Source organism: Ranitomeya imitator, chromosome 3 (assembly GCF_032444005.1).
Source record: "Ranitomeya imitator isolate aRanImi1 chromosome 3, aRanImi1.pri, whole genome shotgun sequence".
Classification (NCBI taxonomy): Eukaryota; Metazoa; Chordata; class Amphibia; order Anura; family Dendrobatidae; genus Ranitomeya; species Ranitomeya imitator.
The window spans coordinates 578,830,393-578,852,837 of NC_091284.1; the positions used below are offsets into that span (position 1 = coordinate 578,830,393).

At 46.8% G+C, this 22,445-nt stretch overlaps 1 protein-coding gene across 3 annotated transcripts in view; it reads left to right on the top strand.

The window, feature by feature from the left end:
* Positions 1–993: 993 nt before the first annotated feature.
* DOCK9 (dedicator of cytokinesis 9) overlaps positions 994–22,445 on the top strand; it is a 350,201-nt gene continuing 328,749 nt past the window's right edge. For 2 of the 3 annotated variants that reach the window (XM_069757993.1, XM_069757997.1), the window contains exon 1: positions 1,003–1,416. In XM_069757993.1, the coding sequence (XP_069614094.1) occupies positions 1,294–1,416 (123 nt within the window). In that variant the 5' untranslated portion in view covers positions 1,003–1,293. Of the gene's footprint in view, positions 1,417–22,445 lie in introns of all 3 variants that reach the window. The other variant, XM_069757992.1, reaches the window with a different exon arrangement.

Sequence of the window (22,445 nt, forward strand, 5' to 3'; positions counted from 1 at the left end):
AGCTCTCCTCCATGCCAGGCCCCAGCAGCACAAGCTCTCCTCCATGCCAGGCCCCAGCAGCACAAGCTCTCCTCTATGCCAGGCCCCAGCAGCACAAGCTCTCCTCTATGCCAGGCCCCAGCAGCACAAGCTCTCCTCTATGCCAGGCCCCAGCAGCACAAGCTCTCCTCTATGCCAGGCCCCAGCAGCACAAGCTCTCCTCTATGCCAGGCCCCAGCAGCACAAGCTCTCCTCTATGCCAGGCCCCAGCAGCACAAGCTCTCCTCTATGCCAGGCCCCAGCAGCACAAGCTCTCCTCTATGCCAGGCCCCAGCAGCACAAGCTCTCCTCTATGCCAGGCCCCAGCAGCACAAGCTCTCCTCTATGCCAGGCCCCAGCAGCACAAGCTCTCCTCCATGCCAGGCCCCAGCAGCACAAGCTCTCCTCTATGCCAGGCCCCAGCAGCACAAGCTCTCCTCTATGCCAGGCCCCAGCAGCACAAGCTCTCCTCTATGCCAGGCCCCAGCAGCACAAGCTCTCCTCTATGCCAGGCCCCTGCTCAGCAGCAATGGCACAAGCTGCCTGCAGCTGCATATGGCACAATACTGGGAAGTCAAGCCACCTTCCTGTGGAGACAGCAGTCTGCCATGCGGCACACATTGGGAGAGCTGGGAGTGGAATTAATACCTGCGAATAAATTGGAGCATGGGCGTACACAAGTGCACAAGGGCGTTCTAAATGCCGCCATTTTTCATATGGGAAAGTTCAAAGTAAAAAAACTCTCACTGGTGACTGCATTGTATACAGGGAATCACTGCCGGCGCGCATGAGCAGAGACCTTGTGTTATTATCATACATGGTGTGGACTATTCCCCATCACATGTAAAGAAATCAAGCAATGCCCTCGTTAAAGATGGCCGCGCACACTTCAGGCTCAGACTCTGACGTCACCAAAACATGGGCACGTCACAGGGGGAGCAGTTTGCACTTGACAGCGATGCGCGCTCCTGAGCCACGCCCCTTGGGATAGAATATTGACACAGTGAAGCGCGCCCACGTGAGGTGCAAGCCCAGTGCGTGGTCCGAACGTTCCCCGGGAATTCCGTGTGGGCCGGCGGGGGCGCGCCTTCATTCTGAGCTGAGCGCGGCGGCCCGGGGTGAGCGGTGCAGCCTGCCAGCTGCTCTCAGATGTGCTCTCGGGACAGCCTGGATCGTTCCCGGGAGGCTGCTCTCCCTGCTGGTATATGTCCGCCCCGCAGGCACACGCTTGGCCCCGGTGCATGGTGCTGCTGAGAGCCCCCTCCTCCCGCTGCTATGTCTTCACAACACTCCAGTCACCCGGAGACTCGCAAGTTCACCAGGGCGCTCAGCAAGCCCGGCACTGCAGCGGAGCTCCGGCAGAGCGTCTCCGAGGTGGTGAGGGGCTCCGTGCTTCTGGTGAGTGCCCGGGGGTCTGTCTGGTGTGGGGAGGGCAGGGCACATGGCCACAGCTCTGCTGATGCTGGCAGAGTGCTACCAGTGCCCCAAGAGCCGGGCAGAGTGCTACCAGTGCCCCAAGAGCCGGGCAGAGTGCTACCAGTGCCCCAAGAGCCGGGCAGAGTGCTACCAGTGCCCCAAGAGCCGGGCAGAGTGCTACCAGTGCCCCAAGAGCCGGGCAGAGTGCTACCAGTGCCCCAAGAGCCGGGCAGAGTGCTACCAGTGCCCCAAGAGCCGGGCAGAGTGCTACCAGTGCCCCAAGAGCCGGGCAGAGTGCTACCAGTGCCCCAAGAGCCGGGCAGAGTGCTACCAGTGGCCCAAGAGCCGGGCAGAGTGCTACCAGTGGCCCAAGAGCCGGGCAGAGTGCTACCAGTGGCCCAAGAGCCGGGCAGAGTGCTACCAGTGGCCTGTGCCCAAAGAGCCGGGCAGAGTGCTACCAGTGCCCCAAGAGCCCGGCAGAGTGCTACCAGTGCCCAAAGAGCCCGGCAGAGTGCTACCAGTGCCCCAAGAGCAGGGCAGAGTGCTACCAGTGCCCCAAGAGCCGGGCAGAGTGCTGCCAGTGCCCCAAGATTCGGGCAGAGTGCTGCCAGTACCCCAAGAGCCGGGCACAGAGCTAGCAGTGCCCTGAATCATCTTGGCCAGTGCACTCCTGATGACTGGTCATGCCAGCCTGGTGAGGGCAGTTCTTGTGCCCGGTCATTACATTCTGACCAGAGCAGTTTTTGTGCCAGGTCATGCCATCTTGGCCAGCGCCATCCTGGTAACCAGTCATGAAGACTTACCTAGAGGAACCATAAAGCCCCCCTCGCACCATTTTGATCTAGACAGTCCTGGTACCCAGTTATAACAGATGGTCCGGGGCTTGCGGTTGACCCGGCTTCGCTGGCATGCTCTGCGTCTTACTACAACATTTTCTTATGTAACCTTTGCGCACAGTGTTGCTTGATGGGACCTGTGTGGCAGTGGATTTTCTGGGTATTTCTGATTTATTAACCTCTACAATCTGCAGCTACATAACAGCGATTCTGATTGTGGGCAGTCGCTGTGTGATTACAGGACGTTGGTCTGTGATTGGTAACTGGCATGGCTGGAGCCAGCACCAAGGATGGCATTTGTGGGCTCTTCATCCAAGCCACATGCCCTTATCATTGAATGATGTTTCCTGGCTCGGGTCACACATTACACTGTACCCCACTTCATGGGCACAGAGGAGCAGTCTTGTGTATGCAGTACAGGTTAGGGATTGCTGAGAACGCTGGCACTAGTTCTTATAAGGTCCATTATTATGCTGATCTTTCTCTATTCTACACGCAAGTAGTGTAATCTTACCGCGAGAAAAGAAGTAGATTCCCTCCACAGACATCTCTATATATAAATATATGTATATATAATGTGTATGTGTGTCTGTCTATATATATATATATATATATATATATATATATATATATATATATATATATATATATATATATATATATATATATATATAATCTCCAGCACTGTGCAGTGGGATGGAGAGTCTGCCGGCCCACTTGTAAGCCAGCGCTGTCCAGCATAGTCATTAGACACTCTCCAGATGTGTCCCAGAATGGCATGGCATATACAACAGCGGATCTGGGCGAATCCCAAGAGCCAGTGTAACTGCTAAGTGACTGGGGATTTCCTATAGATGTCTATGAAAGGGATTGCACAGTGGATCACTGTCAGGTGAAGCTTGTTAAGCCTCCATCTCTCTCCTGATGCCCGCATGCACTTGACTGAGCATGCATGTGTTCTCGGCAGGAAGAGAGCAGTGCTCAGGCGTCGGTGACCTGTAGCAGCAGCAGCAGGCGCCGGTCACCTGTAGCAGCAGCAGCAGCAGGCGCCGGTCACCTGTAGCAGCAGCAGCAGCAGGCATCGGTCACCTGAGTCAGCAGCAGGCGCCGGTCACCTGAGTCAGCAGCAGGCGCCGGTCACCTGAGTCAGCAGCAGGCGTCAGTCACCTGAGGCCGCAGAAGGCATCAGTGTCCTATAGCAGCAGCAGGCGCCGGTCACCTGTATCAGCAGCAGGCGCCAGTCACCTGTATCAGCAGCAGCAGGCGCCGTCACCTGTGGCAGCAGCAGCAGGCGCCGGTCACCTGTGGCAGCAGCAGCAGGCGCCGGTCACCTGTGGCAGCAGCAGCAGGCGCCGGTCACCTGTGGCAGCAGCAGGCGCCGGTCACCTGTGGCAGCAGCAGCAGCAGGCGCCGGTCACCTGTGGCAGCAGCAGCAGCAGGCGCCGGTCACCTGTGGCAGCAGCAGCAGCAGGCGCCGGTCACCTGTGGCAGCAGCAGCAGCAGGCGCCGGTCACCTGTGGCAGCAGCAGCAGCAGGCGCCGGTCACCTGTGGCAGTAGCAGCAGGCGCCGGTCACCTGTAGTAGCTGGTATACCTTGCATCTAACTCACACTGCCAGCTTAACAGATCTAAATAATATGTATATAGTTTATATTGAGAATGTTATTACATGTTCCTCTTTAAAAAGGACCTGCCACCGGATCAGAAGTGGCCAGTTTTTGCTTTTATTTCATGTGCACGCTCCCCTGACTATGCCATTTTTTTTATTTTTTTTTAATCCTCTGTATGGCTCTAGAGATATTGATCTTTTGTTTAGCGCTTATTTCTGGGATCTTTACTAAAGGGGTGTGGCTCACAGGATTCTCTGGGGGTGTGACTTCAAGGGGCGCTGCATTGTCCTGAGACACGCCCCTTTGTAATGCCATAAACTTCAGCATCATTTTTAATAGGCCATATCTGTAGCTGAGTGGCGGATTAAAAAAAGGCAAAATAAAGCAGTAATCGTGGGGCAGCAGGGATAAAATAACAGCAAAAACTGTCCGCTTTTGTCCTGTTGGCAGGATCCCTTTAAGGCACTGTTCGCGTCTGCACCTGATGGACCCTCCCCACTAGCATACCTCTTATTTTAGCAGCAATACTGTAGAACTGCAAAAAAAAGTGGTCTTGTCCCTAGCATCCAGTCAGCGTGAGTCTCTGGCACTGTGACAGTAGTTGGCCACCATGGCTTGTATCTGACTTGGTCCTGTGTGGACGGCGTTCCGAGCACTTCCTTCATTCCTCTCGGTGCCTGTTGTTTCTCATGTATTGTGTGACGTCGCTCGCACTTACAGTAGTTTGGGGTGAGCGGCACTTTCTACATAAGGGGCCGCCATGTTAGGTGGAGCATAGGCTGGTTCCCCTGGCAGGTTACACATAATCTTGGGTATTGGGTCATCGCTGGACTGATGACTTGTGGAAAAGCGGGAAGTGTCAGAAGCCGTGTGTCAGTAGTGCTGGATTTCTGTGGACGTTTCTGGCGTTCCTCTTCTCACATGTCTGCTTTGTTCTGACCTGGCGTCTGCAGTGTGACGTCCTTTGAACATGGCGCGGCCGCAGTATGAGGGATGTGTGTGTACTTGCTCAGGGGTATGTCATACACAGTTCAGGAGCCCGCATTTCCTGTCACTACCTCATTGTATTGTTTGACGTGCCCCCCGCCATGGTAGAATGTGTAGTGATGGTTGCCTTACATATGACGGAGCGATGGATATCAGGTGTCGGATATGGAATGGAAGACATGAGGCAGACCTGTCTCAGCCGTACGGTGTGTGAGTAATGCGCCACGCCGTGTGAGTGATGGGCTGTGTGCTCCGAGGCAGTACCCACGCACCAAGGAAACGTCACTCTCACTTTTTGCTGTGTTTGCACTTCAGTTTGGTAAGAATTCTTTTTCCATGATTGAAAAAAAGAAACTCCAGCTTTCAGATATAATCTGTCATCAGGTTTTCCTCTGTAACCTGACAGCATAATAATGTAAAAAGGAAAAAAAGGCTTTGGTACCGTGTAGCCAGGTAAAAAAATAATGCTCTCAGTGGGAAAGACAAGATAATCTTGTAGTTATGATACCATTATATGGCTAACAAAAATAAAATAAATGATGTTACAAGGCAAGCTTTCAGGACTTCTTAGGTCTCTAACTCAGGCATGACAAAGTTTCTGAAGAAACACAAATATATGCACAAACAAACAACACAAAACCGTGATGAGCGTGAAGGATCCACGCCACGCTACCCTGCCTGATGTGAATATTACGTCAGCCGGACCACGTGGTAAGGCCTCCCCACTAGTACCAACGTGGCCCTCCACACCCCTTGTAAGGTCAGCTTGCTACAGGTTTACAGTTTGTTTTTGTGTTGTTTGTTTGCATATATTTGTGTTTTCTTCAGAAACTTTGTCATGCCTGAGGTAGAAACCTAAGAAGTCCTGAAAGCTTCCCTTGTAACATCATTTATTTTATTTTTGTTAGCCATTAGTGATGAGCGAGTATACTCGTTGCTCGGGTGACCTCCGAGTATTTATGACTGCTCGGAGATTTAGTTTTCATCGTGGTAGCTGAATGATTTACAGCTACTGAGCCTGCTTGATTACATGTGGGGATTCGGTAGTAACCAGGCAACCCCCACATGTACTCAGCCTGGCTAGTAGCTGTAAATCATTCACCTGCCGCGATGAAAACTAAATCCCTGAGCAGTCATAAATACTCGGAGGTCACCCGAGCAACGAGTATACTCGCTCATCACTAGGGTTGAGCGACCCTTGACCTTGACTTTTTTAGGGTCGAGCCGGGTTTCACGAAACCCGACTATCTCAAAAGTCGAGTCGAGTGAAATCGGCCGATTATGGCGAAAAGTCACGGATCGACCGAAACACGAAACCCAATGCAGAGCCAATGTCTCTCTCTCTCTCTCTCTCTCTCTCTCTCTCTCTCTCTCCCTCTCTCTCCCTCTCCCTCTCCCTCTCCCTCTCCCTCTCCCTCTCCCTCTCCCCTCTCCCTCTCCCTCTCCCTCTCCCTCTCCCTCTCCCTCTCCCTCTCCCTCTCCCTCTCCCTCTCCTCTCCTCTCCCTCTCTCTCTCTCCTCTCCTCTCTCTCTCTCTCCCTCTCTCTCCCTCTCTCTCCCTCTCTCTCCCTCTCTCTCCCTCTCTCTCCCTCTCTCTCCCTCTCTCTCCCTCTCTCTCCCCTCTCTCTCTCCCTCTCTCTCCCTCTCTCTCCCTCTCTCTCCCTCTCTCTCCCTCTCTCTCCCTCTCTCTCCCTCTCTCTCCCTCTCTCTCCCTCTCTCTCCCTCTCTCTCCCTCTCTCTCCCTCTCTCTCCCTCTCTCTCTCTCTCTCTCTCTCTCTCTCTCTCTCTCCTCTCTCTCTCTCTCTCTCTCTCACCTTTGGGAGGGAGCAGGTGGATGGACATTGTAGGTGATGGGGTCCTTAAAATATCATGTTGATTGAAGCCCTTTAGTATTACATTTAGCACTGAGTGCGGCCAGTGTTGGTGTCCTTTTTAATCACATCTTTTAAATCTTGATTGTTAATTTGTTTGATGGTCTGTTTCAATAAAGGTTGTTATAGAAATTTTGCCAAAAACCCCAATGTTTCTCCTTTTTGAAAATACTCCTACCTGTATGCCTCATATTAATGGTCTTGTTGCTGGTAATTCTTATATTCTTTCTTCATGTTAATGTTTTCTTCCAGGCTCCGGGGCGTGCAGTGCCTGGAAGAAATCACTGCCTCCTGTCTTCATCACAATACTAACCCCCACCCATGTGCTTCAGTGGTAATCCTGGGCCTGCACCCTGCACTCCCTCAGATCCATATCTAATCCTCCCATCGGTGAGCACTGTATTCAGGGATCTTCTGCTGCGCAGGCGAGTCACTGTGACCTCCCGCGTGCATTCTGATAAAGTGCTCTCCTCACTTCCTGCCTGCATAGTCATCGCTAGGAACCATGTGTGCATAGCGATGATTATGCAGGGAGGAAGTTGGGAGAGCACCTTATCGGCACGCACACCGGGGGTCACTGGAGCGGAAGTCGCCTGCGCAGAAGATCTGTGTATGCATCGCCCATAGAAGGGAGGATGAGGTATTTCTGAGGGAGTGCAGGGCGCAAGATTTCAAGTATTACAATGAAGACAGGAGGCAGGGATTTCGTCAAGGCACCGCACGCCCCGGAGCCGGGAAGAAATCTTTAGCATAAAGATTAACTTGAGGTATACAGGTAAGACTATTTTAACATTTCTATTACCTGTGTGCCCACAATAATAGGTCATATATGTCCCGGGGGGGTGACGGATTTCCTTTAAAGCTAGTTTTCTAACTAATAAAGCAACCTTATATACAGATATAGATGGAAAGAGACAGAGAGCTATAGATAGCCGTAAGATATTTAATATGCTCTATGGTACTTATCTGGCAGCTTTTTAGGAATAAATGTAAAAAAAAAATGTTGTGTGCCAATAGCCATGAAGCTTCCCAGCCTATTACTATCTGCCCCCAGCTGTCTACTTAGCATTTACTGGTTATTAAAAAGTGAGGACCCTAAAAAATTGATCTGGGTCCGCACCTATTTTTAATAACTAGCAAAGGTTAAGCAGACAGCTGTGGGCTGACATTAATATGTTGTAAAGGTCCATGGATATAGGCCCCATTTTTACCTAATATGACCAGCCTTCAGCTGCCCCACAAATGGTGCATCCATTAGATGTGCCAATCCTGGCGCTTAGCCACTGATTTTCTCGATTGCCCTGGTGAGTTGGCAATCTGGGTAATGGTTTTGGAGTTTATGTCAGCTGAGTAATGTCTTCATTCATCAAGCCCAGAGGTTAGTAATGGAGAGGTGTCTATAAGACACCCCCATTGCTAACCCCTTAGTCAAAAGACAGAAGCACAGACACACACACACAAAAGTCCTTTATTTATAAAAAGCACTTCCCAACAATGTCCTGCTTTTACCCATTTATTACCAAAAAATGTAATCCCAGGATCCGCTGTAATCGATTTGGAGGTCCCATGACAATCCCGGTCTTCTTTGTTCAGTGTATGGAGCCCCGTTCAGAGAACGATGCTCCATACACTGGAATAGCATCCACTGCTGGGTCTCCCGCTTCGCAGTGTGACAACTCAGCCCACAGCTGTCTGCTTATTAAAGGTTATTAACCCCTTTCTGCCATTAGACGTGCTATTCCGTCCATGTTACCCGGGCCCTAATTCCCAGGGACGGAATAGTACGTCTTTAACGCGATCAGCCGCGCTCACTGGGAGAGCTCAGCTAGGTGTCACCTGACTATCACAGCTGACATCCGGCACTATGTGCCAGGAGCTGTCACGGACCGCTCCTGGCACATTAACCCCCGGAACACTGCTTCCCTGAGACCCTCGGAGCAACGCGATGTGATCGCGTTGCTCCTAGCGTCTCCTCCGTCCTCCCTGCAGGCCCCGGGAGTGTCATATCAGCGATCTGACACTATAACATGATGTCCCACACTGGGACAAAGTAAAAAAAGTTAAAAATAAAAAAAAAATCCTAAGTAAATAATAAAAAGATATATACAGTTGTGGCCAAAAGTATTGACACCCCTGCAATTCTGTCAGATAATACTCAGTTTCTTCCTGAAAATGATTGCAATCACAAATTCTTTGTTATTATCTCCATTTAATTTGTCTTAAATGAAAAAACACAAAAAGAATTGTCCTAAATCCAAATTGGATATAATTCCACACCAAACATAAAAAAGGGGTGGACAAAAGTATTGGCACTGTTCAAAAAATCATGTGATGCTTCTCTAATTAGTGTAATTAACAGCACCTGTAACTTACCTGTGGCACCTAACAGGTGTTGGCAATAACTAAATCACACTTGCAGCCAGTTGACATGGATTAAAGTTGACTCAACCTCTGTCCTGTGTCCTTGTGTGTACCACATTGATCATGGAGAAAAGAAAGAAGACCAAAGAACTGTCTGAGGACTTGAGAAACCCAATTGTGAGGAAGCATGAGCAATCCCAAGGCTACAAGTCCATCTCCAAAGACCTGAATGTTCCTGTATCTACCGTGCGCAGTGTCATCGAGAAGTCCATGGCACTGTGGCTAACCTCCCTAGATGTGGACGGAAAAGAAAAATTGACAAGAGATTCAACGCAAGATTGTGCGGATGTTGGATAAAGAGCCTCGACTAACATCCAATAAAGTTCAAGCTGCCCTGCAGTCCGAGGGTACAACAGTGTCAACCCGTACTATCCGTCTGCGTCTGAATGAAAAGGGACTGTATGGTAGGAGACCCAGGAAGACCCCACTTCTTACCCCGAGACAGAAAAAAGCCAGGCTGGAGTTTGCCAAAACTTACTGAAAAAGCCTAAAACGTTTTGGAAGAATGTCCTCTGGTCAGATGAGACAAAAGTAGAGCTTTTTGGGCAAAGGCATCAACATAGAGTTTACAGGAGAAAAAAAGAGGCATTCAAAGAAAAGAACATGGTCCCTACAGTCAAACATGGCGGAGGTTCCCTGATGTTTTGGGGTTGCTTTGCTGCCTCTGGCACTGGACTGCTTGACCATGTGCATGGCATTATGAAGTATGAAGACTACCAACAAATTTTGCATCATAATGTAGGGCCCAGTGTGAGAAAGCTGGGTCTCCCTCTGAGGTCATGGGTCTTCCAGCAGGACAATAACCCAAAACACACTTCAAAAAGCACTAGAAAATGGTTTGAGAGAAAGCAATGGAGACTTCTAAGGTGGCCAGCAATGAGTCCAGACCTGAATCCCATAGAACACCTGTGGAGAGATCTAAAAATGGCAGTTTGGAGAAGGCCCCCTTCAAATATCAGGGACCTGGAGCAGTTTGCCAAAGAAGAAATGGTCTAAAATTCCAGCAGAGCATTGTAAGAAACTCCTTGATGGTTACCGGAAGTGGTTGGTCGCAGTTATTTTGGCTAAAGGTTGTGCAACCAAGTATTAGACTGAGGGTGCCAATACTTTTGTCTGGCCCATTTTTGGAGTTTTGTGTGAAATGATAAATTTTTTGCTTCATTCTCTTTTGTGTTTTTTCATTTAAGACAAATTACGGTAAATGAAGATAATAATACCAAAGAATTTGTGATTGCAATAATTTTCAGGAAGAAACTGATTATTATCTGACAGAATTGCAGAGGTGTCAATACTTTTGGCCACAACTGTGTATATTGATATACATTTCTTTATGTAAATAATAAAAAAGCAATAAAAGTACACATGTTTAGTATCGCCGCATCCGTAACGACCCGACCTATAAAACTGTCCCACTAGTTAACCCCTTCAGTGAACACCGATAAAAAAAATAAAAAAGAAAACTAGGCAAAAAACAATGCTTTATCATCATACCACCGAACAAAAGTAGAATACCGTAACATGCGATCAAAAAGACAGAGATAAATAAACATTGTACCGCCGAAAAGGAGCTGCCATACAGCGTCATCAGCGAAAAAATAAGTTATAGCCCTTAGAATAAAGCGATGCAAAAATAATTTTTTATATAAAATAGTTTTTATTGTATAAAAGCGCCAAAACATAAAAAAATTATATAAATGAGATATCGCTGTAATTGTACTGACCCGAAGAATAAAACTGCTTTATCCATTTTACCAAACATGGAACGGTATAAACGCCTCCCCCAAAAATAAAAAGCGATCAAAAAATGTCATGTGCCCGAAAATGATACCCATAAAAGTCAACTCGTCCCGCAAAAATCAAGACCTCGCATGACTCTGTGGACCAAAATATGGAAAAATTATATCTCTCAGAATGTGGTAATGCAAAAATATTTTGTGCAATAAAAAGCGTCTTTTAGTGTGTGACAGCTGCCAAACAAAAAACCCGCTATAAATAGTAAATCAACCCCCCCATTATCACCCTCTTAGTTAGAGAAAAATAATAAAATAAAAAAATGTATTTATTTCCATTTTCCCATTAGGGTTAGAGTTGGGGCTAAAGTTAGGGTTAGGGTTGGGGTTAGTGTTTGGATTACGTTTACGGTTGGGTTAGGGGTGTGTCAGGGTTAGGGGTATGGTTAGGGTTGGAATTAGGGTTAGGGGTGTGTTGGGGTTGGGATTAGGGTTAGGGGTGTGTTCGAGTTAGGGGTGGGGTTAGGGTTGGGATTAGGGTTAGGGGTGTGTTGGGGTTAGGGGTGTGTTGGGGTTGGGATTAGGGTTAGGGGTGTGGTTATGGTTGGGATTAGCCTTAGGGGTGTGTTGGAGTTAGGAATGGAGTTAGAATTGGGAGGTTTCCACTGTTTAGGCACACCAGGGGCTCTGCAAACGCAACATGACGTCCGATCTCAATACATACAATTCTGCATTGAAAAAGTAAAATGGTGCTCCTTCCCTTCCAGCTCTGCTGTGCTCCCAAACAATGATTTACCCCTACATATTCGGACAAATTGCACACCAACTTTTGGGGTCCAATTTCTCCAGATACCCTTGGCAAATACACAATTGGGGGCTAAAAGATCATTTTTGTGGAAAAAAGGATTTTTTAATTTTCACGGCTCTGCATTATAAACTTCTGTGAAGCACTTGGGGGTTCAAAGTGCTCACCACACATCTAGATAAGTTCCTTAGGAGGTCTACTTTCCAAAATGGTATCACTTTTGGGGGAGTTTCCACTGTTTAGGCACATCAGGGGCTCTCCAAATGTGACATGGCGTCCTATCTCAATTCCAGCTAATTTTGCATTGAAAAGTCAAATGGCGCTCCTTCCCTTCCGAGCTCTGCCATGCGCCCAAACAGTGGTTTACCCCCACATATAGGGTATCGGCGTACTCAGGACAAATTGTACAACAACTTTTGGGGTCCAATTTCTCCTGTTACCCTTGGTAAAATAAAACAAATTGGATCAGAAGTAAATTTTTTGTGAAAAAAGTTAAATGTTCGTTTTTTTTTTTTTTTTTTAAACATTCCAAAAATTCCTGTGAAACACCTGAAGGCTTAATAAACTTCTTGAATGTGGTTTTGAGCACCTTGAGGGATGCAGTTTTTAGAATGGTTTCACACTTGGTTATTTTTTATCATATAGACCCCTCAAAGTGACTTCAAATGTGATGTGGTCCCCCCACAAAAATGGTTTCGTAAAAATGAGAAATTGCTTGTCAAATTTAACCCTTATAACTCCCTAACAAAAAAAAATTTTGGTTCCAAAATTGTGCTGATCTAAAGTAGACATGTGGGAAATGTTACTTAAAGGGAACCTGTCACCCCGAAAATCCCGGGTGAGGTAAGCCCACCAGCATCAGGGGCTTATCTACAGCATTCTGTAATGCTGTAGATAAGCCCCCGATGTTACCTGAAAGAGGAGAAAAAGACGTTAGATTATACTCACCCAGGGGCGGTCCTGCTGCTGGTCCGGTCAAACGGGTGTCTCTGGTCCGCTGCGGCGCCTCCCATCTTTATTCCAACATGTCCTCTTCTGATCTTCTGCCACGGCTCCGGCGTAGGCGTACTTTGTCTGCCCTGTTGAGGGCAGAGCAAAGTACTGCAGTGCGCAGGCGCCGGGCCCCTCTGACCTTTCCCAGCACCTGCGCACTGCAGTACTTTGCTCTGCCCTCAACAGGGCAGACAAAGTACGCCTGCGCCGGAGCCGTGGCTGAAGATCAGAAGAGGACGTCTTGGAATGAAGATGGGAGGCGCCGCAGCGGACCAGAGACGCCCATCCGACCGTACCAGCAGCAGGACCGCCCCTGGGTGAGTATAATCTAACGTCTTTTTCTCCTCTTTCAGGTAACATCGGGGGCTTATCTACAGCATTACAGAATGCTGTAGATAAGCCCCTGATGCCGGTGGGCTTACCTCACCCGCGATTTTCGGGGTGACAGGTTCCCTATAAGTATTTTGTGTGGCATATCTCTGTGATTTAAGGGCATGAAAATTCAAAGTTGGAAAATTGCGAAATTTTCGCCAAATTTCCGTTTTTTTCACAAATAAACTCAAGTAATGTCAAGGAAATTTTACCACTAACATGAAGTACAATATGTCACTAGAAAACATTGTCAGAATCACTGGGATCCGTTGAAGCGTTCCAGAGTTAAAACCTCATAAAGGGACAGTGGTCAGAATTGTAAAAATTGGCCCTGTCATTAACATGCAAACCACCCTTGGGGGTAAAGGGGTTAAAAATAAGGGGGATCCTATATCTTTTAGGGTCCCCCTTTTTAATAACCAGTAAAGGCTAAGCAGACAGCTGGGAGCCAATATTAATAGGTTATATAGGTCCATGAATATTGGCACCTTCAGCGCATAGAAAGACCAGCTGCTGTCTGCTTTCCCTTAGGTGGTTAATAAAAATAAGGAGGACCTCAACTCCATTCTTTAATTCATTAATTTATTTATTTGCTAAATAGGAGTACAGAAAACTAAGCACGTAAAGCACTGATTCATGGGCGGACATACTGCCTGTTCAACCTGTGCAACCGCACAGGGGCCCAGAGTGGGAGGAGGCCCCCGACGGGCATACAAAGCAATGAATGTGCATGACAGCTGGCGGTAGTATTACTGCTAACAGGAGAAGCAGGGGGGCCGGCTCCATTGCACGCATGTGATATGACAGTTAAAGGGGCCCCCCCCCTCCTCACCTGCTAGCATATATGTTGCTGCTGTCCAGCCGGCTGTCACTGCTGTGGTCTGCAGTGAGGTGATGGGTAGCAGACGCTGAACCAGGGAGGGGGAGGGCCTCTGTCACAGTGAGTCACTGAAGGTTGCTCTGCTTGTGACTCACTGTTGCTGTGCACGGGCAGAAGTTTGTGCACTCTTCCCAGAGCTTCAGTGATCCGCAGGACTGGGTCTTTACATTACACATGAAAGTGGGGGGAGTGAGGGGAGGAATGAATTAATCACTGGTCTAGGTAGGGGAAGGGGCCGGCCCCCCTGGAATAAATGTATTAAAATGATCGATCCACTATATAGGGGGTGGATGGGGATAGAGATCTACAGAGCGCCTGGTACATGTTTGAGGTTATGGAGTGCACAGTGACAGTTGTGCATGGTTACCTCTCAGCCAATCACACACTGCCTCACAAGCACATCTGTGATTGGCTGACAGGCTGATCTGCAAGTGTCTTCTGTGCAGACATGATATCAATTGCATGACTGCTTTATGTTATATTCAGTTGTTAAGTATGGAACTTACATTTATTATTTAGAGTTGATAGTTGTGTTCTAAACTGATAAATATTACAACCTATATGTTAACATAATTTTGTTGCACTATGGAGGGGGGGGGGGGGGGGGGAATCGGGAAGATTTCTTGCACAGGGGCCCTCTGCAGTCTGTGTCCGTCCCTGCTGACTGATTATATATCTGTCTGACAGTTCTATATATCTATTTTATCTACTCTATTCTGGCTGTGAATGTACTGGCTGATGAAAAGTGCTTCCTTTGACATCTGTGCATAAAAATCTGACTGCATACGCATGGTCCATGTGCTGTGCGTTTTTTTTTCATGCCAATTGACTTGCATTGGCGAGTGATATCTGATTCTCGCATCCATTTTTTTTTTTTCCCTCAGTCCAATCGGGACTAAGAAAAAAACTTGCAAATGAGTACTGACTCAATAATATTGGTCAGAGTGCAATGTGATGTTTTCTCGCATTGCACTTGTCCGATTTGTATGCTCGTGTGAGTGAGCCCTAAGGATAAGTCATTGTGAAGCTATTTAGTGCACCCACCCACTGTGTTTTTGCAGTACATATTGTGAAGCAGTGACCTCTGTTACAGCTAGGGGGTGCTGCTTGGGCTCCCCAGAATGCGCACGGAGGTGTAGCGAGGCCATGAGGGGGTATTGCAGTCGCAGGTGTAGCTGTGATTGCAATGGTGAAGCATTGACTGACAGGCAGGGGTTGCTGTGTGTTCTCCCCAGGTTGTGCGTGTAGACGTATGAAGTCCATAGGTGTACATGGCAGTCACGGGCATAGTGGTGACTGCAATGCAGTTTAATAATAATAAAAATAAGTTTTAGCCTTGGACATGTTAGTGTCCAAGACAGATTTAGGGAAAACCTGCTCTGGGTTTTGTGTTATGAAACTGACTGCAGTATGTTAATGGTGCAGTCCATTTCATTTCTGGTCCGGGTTTTCCATGTGGCAGGAAGCCACAGGTTTGTTTGTTAAAAACCAGGGTGGATTTGATTTAAATCTAACTGATTTAAATCACGATTTAAATCACTAGTCAGTAAGGCTTGATTTAAATCAGTGATTTAAATCAAAGTTTCTACCTAAACTAGTTCTTGCTACTTTAACATGCAAGTAGATGAAGATTTTTAGAATCACTTTTTATATTACTTTTTTCTCCCCAGTTTAATGGGTTAATCATTCATATTTGGACACCACTGTTCTGTTGTACTTAGGAAGGAGAAAAATAATCCTGACCTTAATAACAATTTAAATAGATTTATTCAACTGAAACAATAACAACATTACAGCATAAGTTATTTGCTTAAACAAACATCCATGTTTGTTAACTAATTTAGCTAAACAAAATATATATATATTATAAGAAACTTAGACTGTCAGCCCAGCCGACACATGAAAAACTTAAATACTACTGTCCCTGCTGTCCTCTGTAGCTCACTTGTCGTCATCTTCATCATCATCTTCTTCTTTGTTCCTATTCATAATCTGGAAAAGAAAAACAAGCTTTCCTGCTTTATTGGGTCCCAACCGATTTCTCAATTTAGAATGAATGAGTCCAAAGGAAGAGAATATTCTTTCAACGCCTGCAGAAGAAGCTACTGCTGTTAAAAGTGAAATCATTACTTGAACAGTCTCTAAATCCAAGCGCTTAAGTGACTTCCACAAGTTTACTGGTGTGACCTTCCTTAAAATATCTTCAGCAAACATATATTTCTTGAATGGTTCCCCCTTAGCTCTGAAGTTTATTATAGTTGGCATTAAAGATGGATGATTGCTGGATACCCATGTCATAGCTAACTCCTCTTCCTCAGCACTTAGGTTTTGACCCTGATATTGGATATTGACAATATTTGCCAAAAAAAATGAGCTGGAGTCAGTGCTTGTCCCATTCGTTTGTTTACTGCTTGTAATTTAATTCTGTCCATGTGTAGTTCTGTTTTTAAGTGTTCACTCAGTTCCTTCCAAATTTCAACAGCATCCGCAATAAAACAGCTATTTTTCTGTATTTTGATTAAACCTTGAGAGATGGGTTTCAGGAAACTCAGCATATGTTCAACATTTCTCTTAAGCCCAATGTTGAGGATTTTGGCCGTGACAAAATAGATGGCACTATCTCGATTTTCTTCACAAAGTGTCATCAGAATAGGCCAGTTTTTGATATACTGCTCAAAACAGTCCACCACAGAGTTCCATCTAACATCTTGTGGGAGCGTTAGCTTGGTTCCACCCATCCTTTTCAGAGCTGCTGCAGCAAAATGATTATTACGGAAGTATTTAGCAATTTCAACAACATTAGCCTTTATTTCTGGAACACTTAAGTCTTTGGCTAAGAGGTGCAGCAAATGAGCACTGTAACCATATGTTATTAGCAGCTTTGTATTCCCTCCCTGCTCTTCTACATCTCTTCTCATCTTGGATACGTTTGCAACATTGTCAGTGACCAAACTGCGTACTAGACATTTGAATTTTTGTTCACATGTCGTGATAGCTTTTACTGCCACTTCTTGTAAGTATTCTGCTGTGTGTGCATTTCTTGACGTATCAGTTGTTTGTGCAAGGAAGACTTTACCTTCTTCTGTTGTTATACAAGCACATACAATAGGATCATTGTGGACATTACTCCACCCATCAATACTTAAGGTACCGTCACACATAGCGACGCTGCAGCGATACCGACAACGATCCGGATCACTGCAGCGTCGCTGTTTGGTCGCTGGAGAGCTGTCACACAGACCGCTCTCCAGCGACCAACGATCCCGAGGTCCCCGGTAACCAGGGTAAACATCGGGTAACTAAGCGCAGGGCCGCGCTTAGTAACCCGATGCTTACCCTGGTTACCATCCTAAAAAGTAAAAAAACAAACGCTACATACTTACCTACAGCCGTCTGTCCTCGGCGCTCTGCTTCTCTGGTCTGGCTGTGAGCGCCGGGCAGCCAGAAAGCAGAGCGGTGACGTCACCGCTCTGCTTTCCGGCTGACCGACGCTCACAGCCAGAGCAGGAGGAGTGCAGAGCACAGCGCTGGAGGACAGACGGCTGTAGGTAAGTATGTAGTGTTTGTTTTTTTTTACTTTAACGATGGTAACCAGGGTAAACATCGGGTTACTAAGCGCGGCCCTGCGCTTAGTTACCCGATGTTTACCCTGGTTACCAGCAAAGACATCGCTGAATCGGTGTCACACACGCCGATTCAGCGATGTCTACGGGGAGTCCAGCGACCAAATAAAGTTCTGGACTTTCTTCCCCGACCAGCGATCTCCCAGCAGGGGCCTGATCGCTGCTGCCTGTCACACTGGACGATATCGCTAGCGAGGACGCTGCAACGTCACGGATCGCTAGCGATATCGTCTAGTGTGACAGTACCTTTAGGTTAACAATTTTACCCTCCAGAGTTGTTGCACATTGCTCCATTTCTCTGTCATACACTTGATCCAGCAGTTTCCCTGCAACATCAGCTCTGCTGGGTGGACTGTATCCTGGTCTCAGTGACTGAACCATATTAATGAAATGTGGGTTCTCAGTCAGACGGAAAGAAGAGTTCGTTGCATAAATAAACTGGGCAATTTTTTCATCAATCAACTCTTTTTCTAATCTACTAGTTCTTATCACAAACCTATCTATGGTGGTTCCAGGAGGTAAAGGTTTTTTCTTCCTTTTGGGTGATGGTGATATGTGGCTGTGGGTGTCTGATGATGATGCTGTTGCTAATGAAGCACTATCCTGGATGGATAACTCTGAAACTGTAGAACAGGATGATGGTGATCTTGGAGGTGGATAGTTTCCAGAATCCATGAATTCCCCTAAACAAAAAAGAGTCAATGCTGTTATTTTATTGTTTATACAATTTCTGCTTATTGTACACAACACATCACTGCCCCTGCCCCAAAATGAATATTTGTATTTCTTCATAACTGTACCAAATGACAGTAACATGCAGTAATAATAAGAAATATAAATTTTCTCACACATGACAGTTCAGTCTTTAGAAATAGGATTCAATAAAAATGTTTACCAACCTGAAGATCCTGCCTGTTCAGAAGTGTTTCTTTGGTCATTTTCATCACCGCACTTCTCATGATGTTGCCTCATTCGCGCCACCAGGCCTTGCATCTCTTTGTTGCATCGTTTGCATTTTGCACGCATGCCTGCCTTACCGATAGACGAAGGAGCTTCATTAAAATATTCCCAAACTGGGTCTCTTTTACGGCCTGCTGCCATTATAAGGAAAGAATGTAATAAACCTCAGATCGTACACACAAACAGATCCAGACTTGTCTGTCTGTGGCTATGCTGCAGTATTGTGCTCAAAGTTTCACTTTCATTTTCTTGTCTGCTTGCCCTTCCTCCTCCTCACACTTAGATTCACATTCTTCTAGTGTTGTGCAGATCTATTCCACTCCAAACAATCAGAAACATATTGTCTAACTTCTTGGACTTGGCACTGAAGGGGTTGATTCTGTATTCATAGGTTTGTAGAACAATAGGATTAAGGTCTTTTTCTCAACTCTGTTCATGTTGTAACATTTTTGCCGTGAAGAAGAGGCTGGGACCTCTGCAGAGTCAAATTCAGTTTTGAGAACTGCGTAAGTAAAGCGAGCGTCTGTGATAATATAGGAGAGAAACTGCCCACTAATCCTACAGAAACCTCTGGAAGAGCATGGCATTGTGAATGTTACACATATACAGCCTTTATTCTACTGAGTTAAACAACTCAGCTTTATCTCATGATGGAAGAACCTTTGGATGGTAAAATATTTTCCTCAAAAAGCAGTTTATTGAAAAAAATCCGATTTTTTTTTTTTTATTATTTTTATTTATTTATTTATTTATTTTTTAAAGAAAACATTGATTTTTATCCACCCTGTTAAAAACCCTGCAGTAAAGGGTATGGGTGTGTCAGGGTCAGAGTCAGTGTCCCGCTGGTGTTTGGAGCCGGACAGAGCAAGAGGCTCTACGGAGCTTTGTCGGTGTGCGGTAACACTGGACAGAGCTGAGCCAAGCAGCCAGGGGAGCTGAGGCGCCTGGCATCCACAGCTAACAAATCACTGCCGCCACCCACGGGAACTGGTCAGAGGAGGACTAGCGTGTTTAGTGGCCGCAAACCAATGGAGTTGTGAATACAAGCTGTGTGAGTAAAGAGTAAAGAGACTGATACATTAGTGCAGGACAGGAGCTAGTCACAGGAGGACTGGCGTGTGTAGTGTCTGCAACACATGAAGCTGTGTGTATAAGAGAATTGTTCACGACCTGCAGTTGCCCCACGGAAACTGGGCAAAGAGAAGTCCGGCTTCTGTAGGGACTGTGACATATAAGATGCTGTGTATTATGTAATGCAATGTTTATGTGAACTAAACATGAATTCTATGCACTTGTGAGGAATGGACTGTGTGAAGTAACACATTAAAGGAACGTTTTGTGTTTGAACTTTGTGGGTCACTGCCTCCTCACTGCGTATGTGTGCTACTGCAGCACTGCAATATTCTTAATGTTGCTATATTTAAGATTATAAAGCTGCCATATGCCACCACCAGAGGAAAAACATACCATATGTAGTAACTGATAATGTGCTCACTCCTTCTGTATATGAATACCTGGGAGTTTTACCTGTGATCCCTTAGGTCCAGTCTTGAGGGCCACAATACAGTGTACATTGTACTGACAATGTATAGGCCCACTTGTAGATTGTAATTGTACACCCATCCAGAATTCACACATCCATGTTTCAAACGGGCAGCGCAGGGTTGCAGCACATAAATGGCATCAGTGTGCTGTCCATTCACATCAGACACATGCATTGTAATGTGTTAGTTTGGTCCACAATGTATCCGGGTGCTATCGGTTATAAAAACATATAGGATATGTATTATAGAAATGATGAGACCTAAATTATGACTCGCGGCTATCACACCATTTGAATTGCAGTATACCTGTAGCTCACACCCTAAGTGGTGGACCTACACTGTCATATGCCAGTCATGTTGGCATGGGCAGGCTTCATAACTACGAGTTAAAGAGCTTTTATGGTTCCAGAAAATCCTTCATCCCCGGCTTGCAGTCTATGTAAGAAAAACAAAAACTGTTCTTTCCTTAACGGCCACTGGTCCAGCGCTGAGTCTCTGCCGCTGCTCCTGGTGTCTGTGGTTGTCTGCAGTACCGCGGTGATCAGAGAATAACGGACATTTGGAGCAACGGCGTATGCTAAACCCAAGGAGAATGAGTGAAGCAGAATCTCTGTGTTTTGTTATACAAACTGCAGCCAGGTGACAGGGTTTTCTAAAACTGTGAAGCCCTTTAGTGGTTAAAGCTCAACATTTGATAAAAGTTAGTTATATGCATTGCTTTTGTTTGTATTCTGTTCATGATTATGTTTTGCAGTGTCAGGTGTAGAAACTATGATCTTGCAGTTAGATTTTTAATTCTCCCCTGGTGTTCGGTAGCTGAAGGAAACCTGATATGCTTGTGCTAAATCAGACCTGGGCAAGATGCGGCCCGCATGATTTTTAACGGCCCGCCAGCTAGCTGTCAGTTCTGACAGCCGCCGCCGGCACTGGCGGCTGGAGTGAAGGCCCCGAGGTCATCCACACGCTGTGCATTGCAGCGCATACAGTTCCTCCATACGGGAGTCCTCCAGGGTCAGGATGTGATTGACACAGCATCAGGAGCCATTGGCTCCTGGCTGTGTCAATCATTCTTGTGACCGGAGGCAGCATTATGGCACCGGTCACAAGAGGCTGCGCTCCGCATCGGCCCTGTACGTCACGTGCGTACGTCACCTGCGTACGTCACTCCAGCGCCGCGCAGGATGCTGTGGTGAAGAAAGTTGCTGGCTGATGGTCTCCGTCCTTCGGGTGAGTATCAGCGGTGGTCTCAGCAGTGGCGTATCCAGGGGGCCCCGGGCGCAGCCGACAGTGCAGCACTATATGGGGGCCATAACATTTGTGCAGCACTATATGGGGGCCATACTGTTTGTGCAGCACTATATGGGGGCCATACTGTTTGTGCTGCTGTATATGGGGCCCATACTGTTTGTGCTGCTGTATATGGGGCCCATACTGTTTGTGCTGCTGTATATGGGGCCCATACTGTTTGTGCAGCACTATATGGGGCCCATACTGTTTGTGCAGCACTATATGGGGCCATACTGTTTGTGCTGCTGTATATGGGGCCATACTGTTTGTGCTGCTGTATATGGGACCCATACTGTTTGTGCAGCACTATATGGGGGCCATACTGTTTGTGCAGCACTATATGGGGCCATACTGTTTGTGCTGCTGTATATAGGGCCCATACTGTTTGTGCTGCTGTGTATGGGGCCCATACTGTTTGTGCTGCTGTATATGGGGCCCATACTGTTTGTGCTGCTGTATATGGGGCCCATACTGTTTGTGCTGCTGTATATGGGGCCCATACTGTTTGTGCTGCTGTATATGGGGCCCATACTGTTTGTGCTGCTGTATATGGGGCCCATACTGTTTGTGCCGCACTATATGGGGCCATACTGTTTGTGCCGCACTATATGGGGCCATACTGTTTGTGCTGCTGTATATGGGGCCCATACTGTTTGTGCTGCTGTATATGGGGCCCATACTGTTTGTGCTGCTGTATATGAGGCCCATACTGTTTGTGCTGCTGTATATGGGGCCATACTGTTTGTGCTGCAGTATGTGGGGCCCATACTGTTTTTGCTGCAGTATATGGGGCCATAATGTTTGTGCTGCAGTATATGGGGCCATAATGTTTGTGCTGCTGTATATGGGGCCATAATGTTTGTGCTGCTGTATATGGGGCCATAATGTTTGTGCTGCTGTATATGGGGCCATAATGTTTGTGCTGCAGTATATGGGGCCATAATGTTTGTGCTGCAGTATATGGGGCCATAATGTTTGTGCTGCAGTATATGGGGCCATAATGTTTGTGCTGCAAAATATGGGGCCATAATGTTTGTGCTGCACTATATGGCGCAAGTGTCTGTATGGGGCATTGCCCATCATATGTATCATGG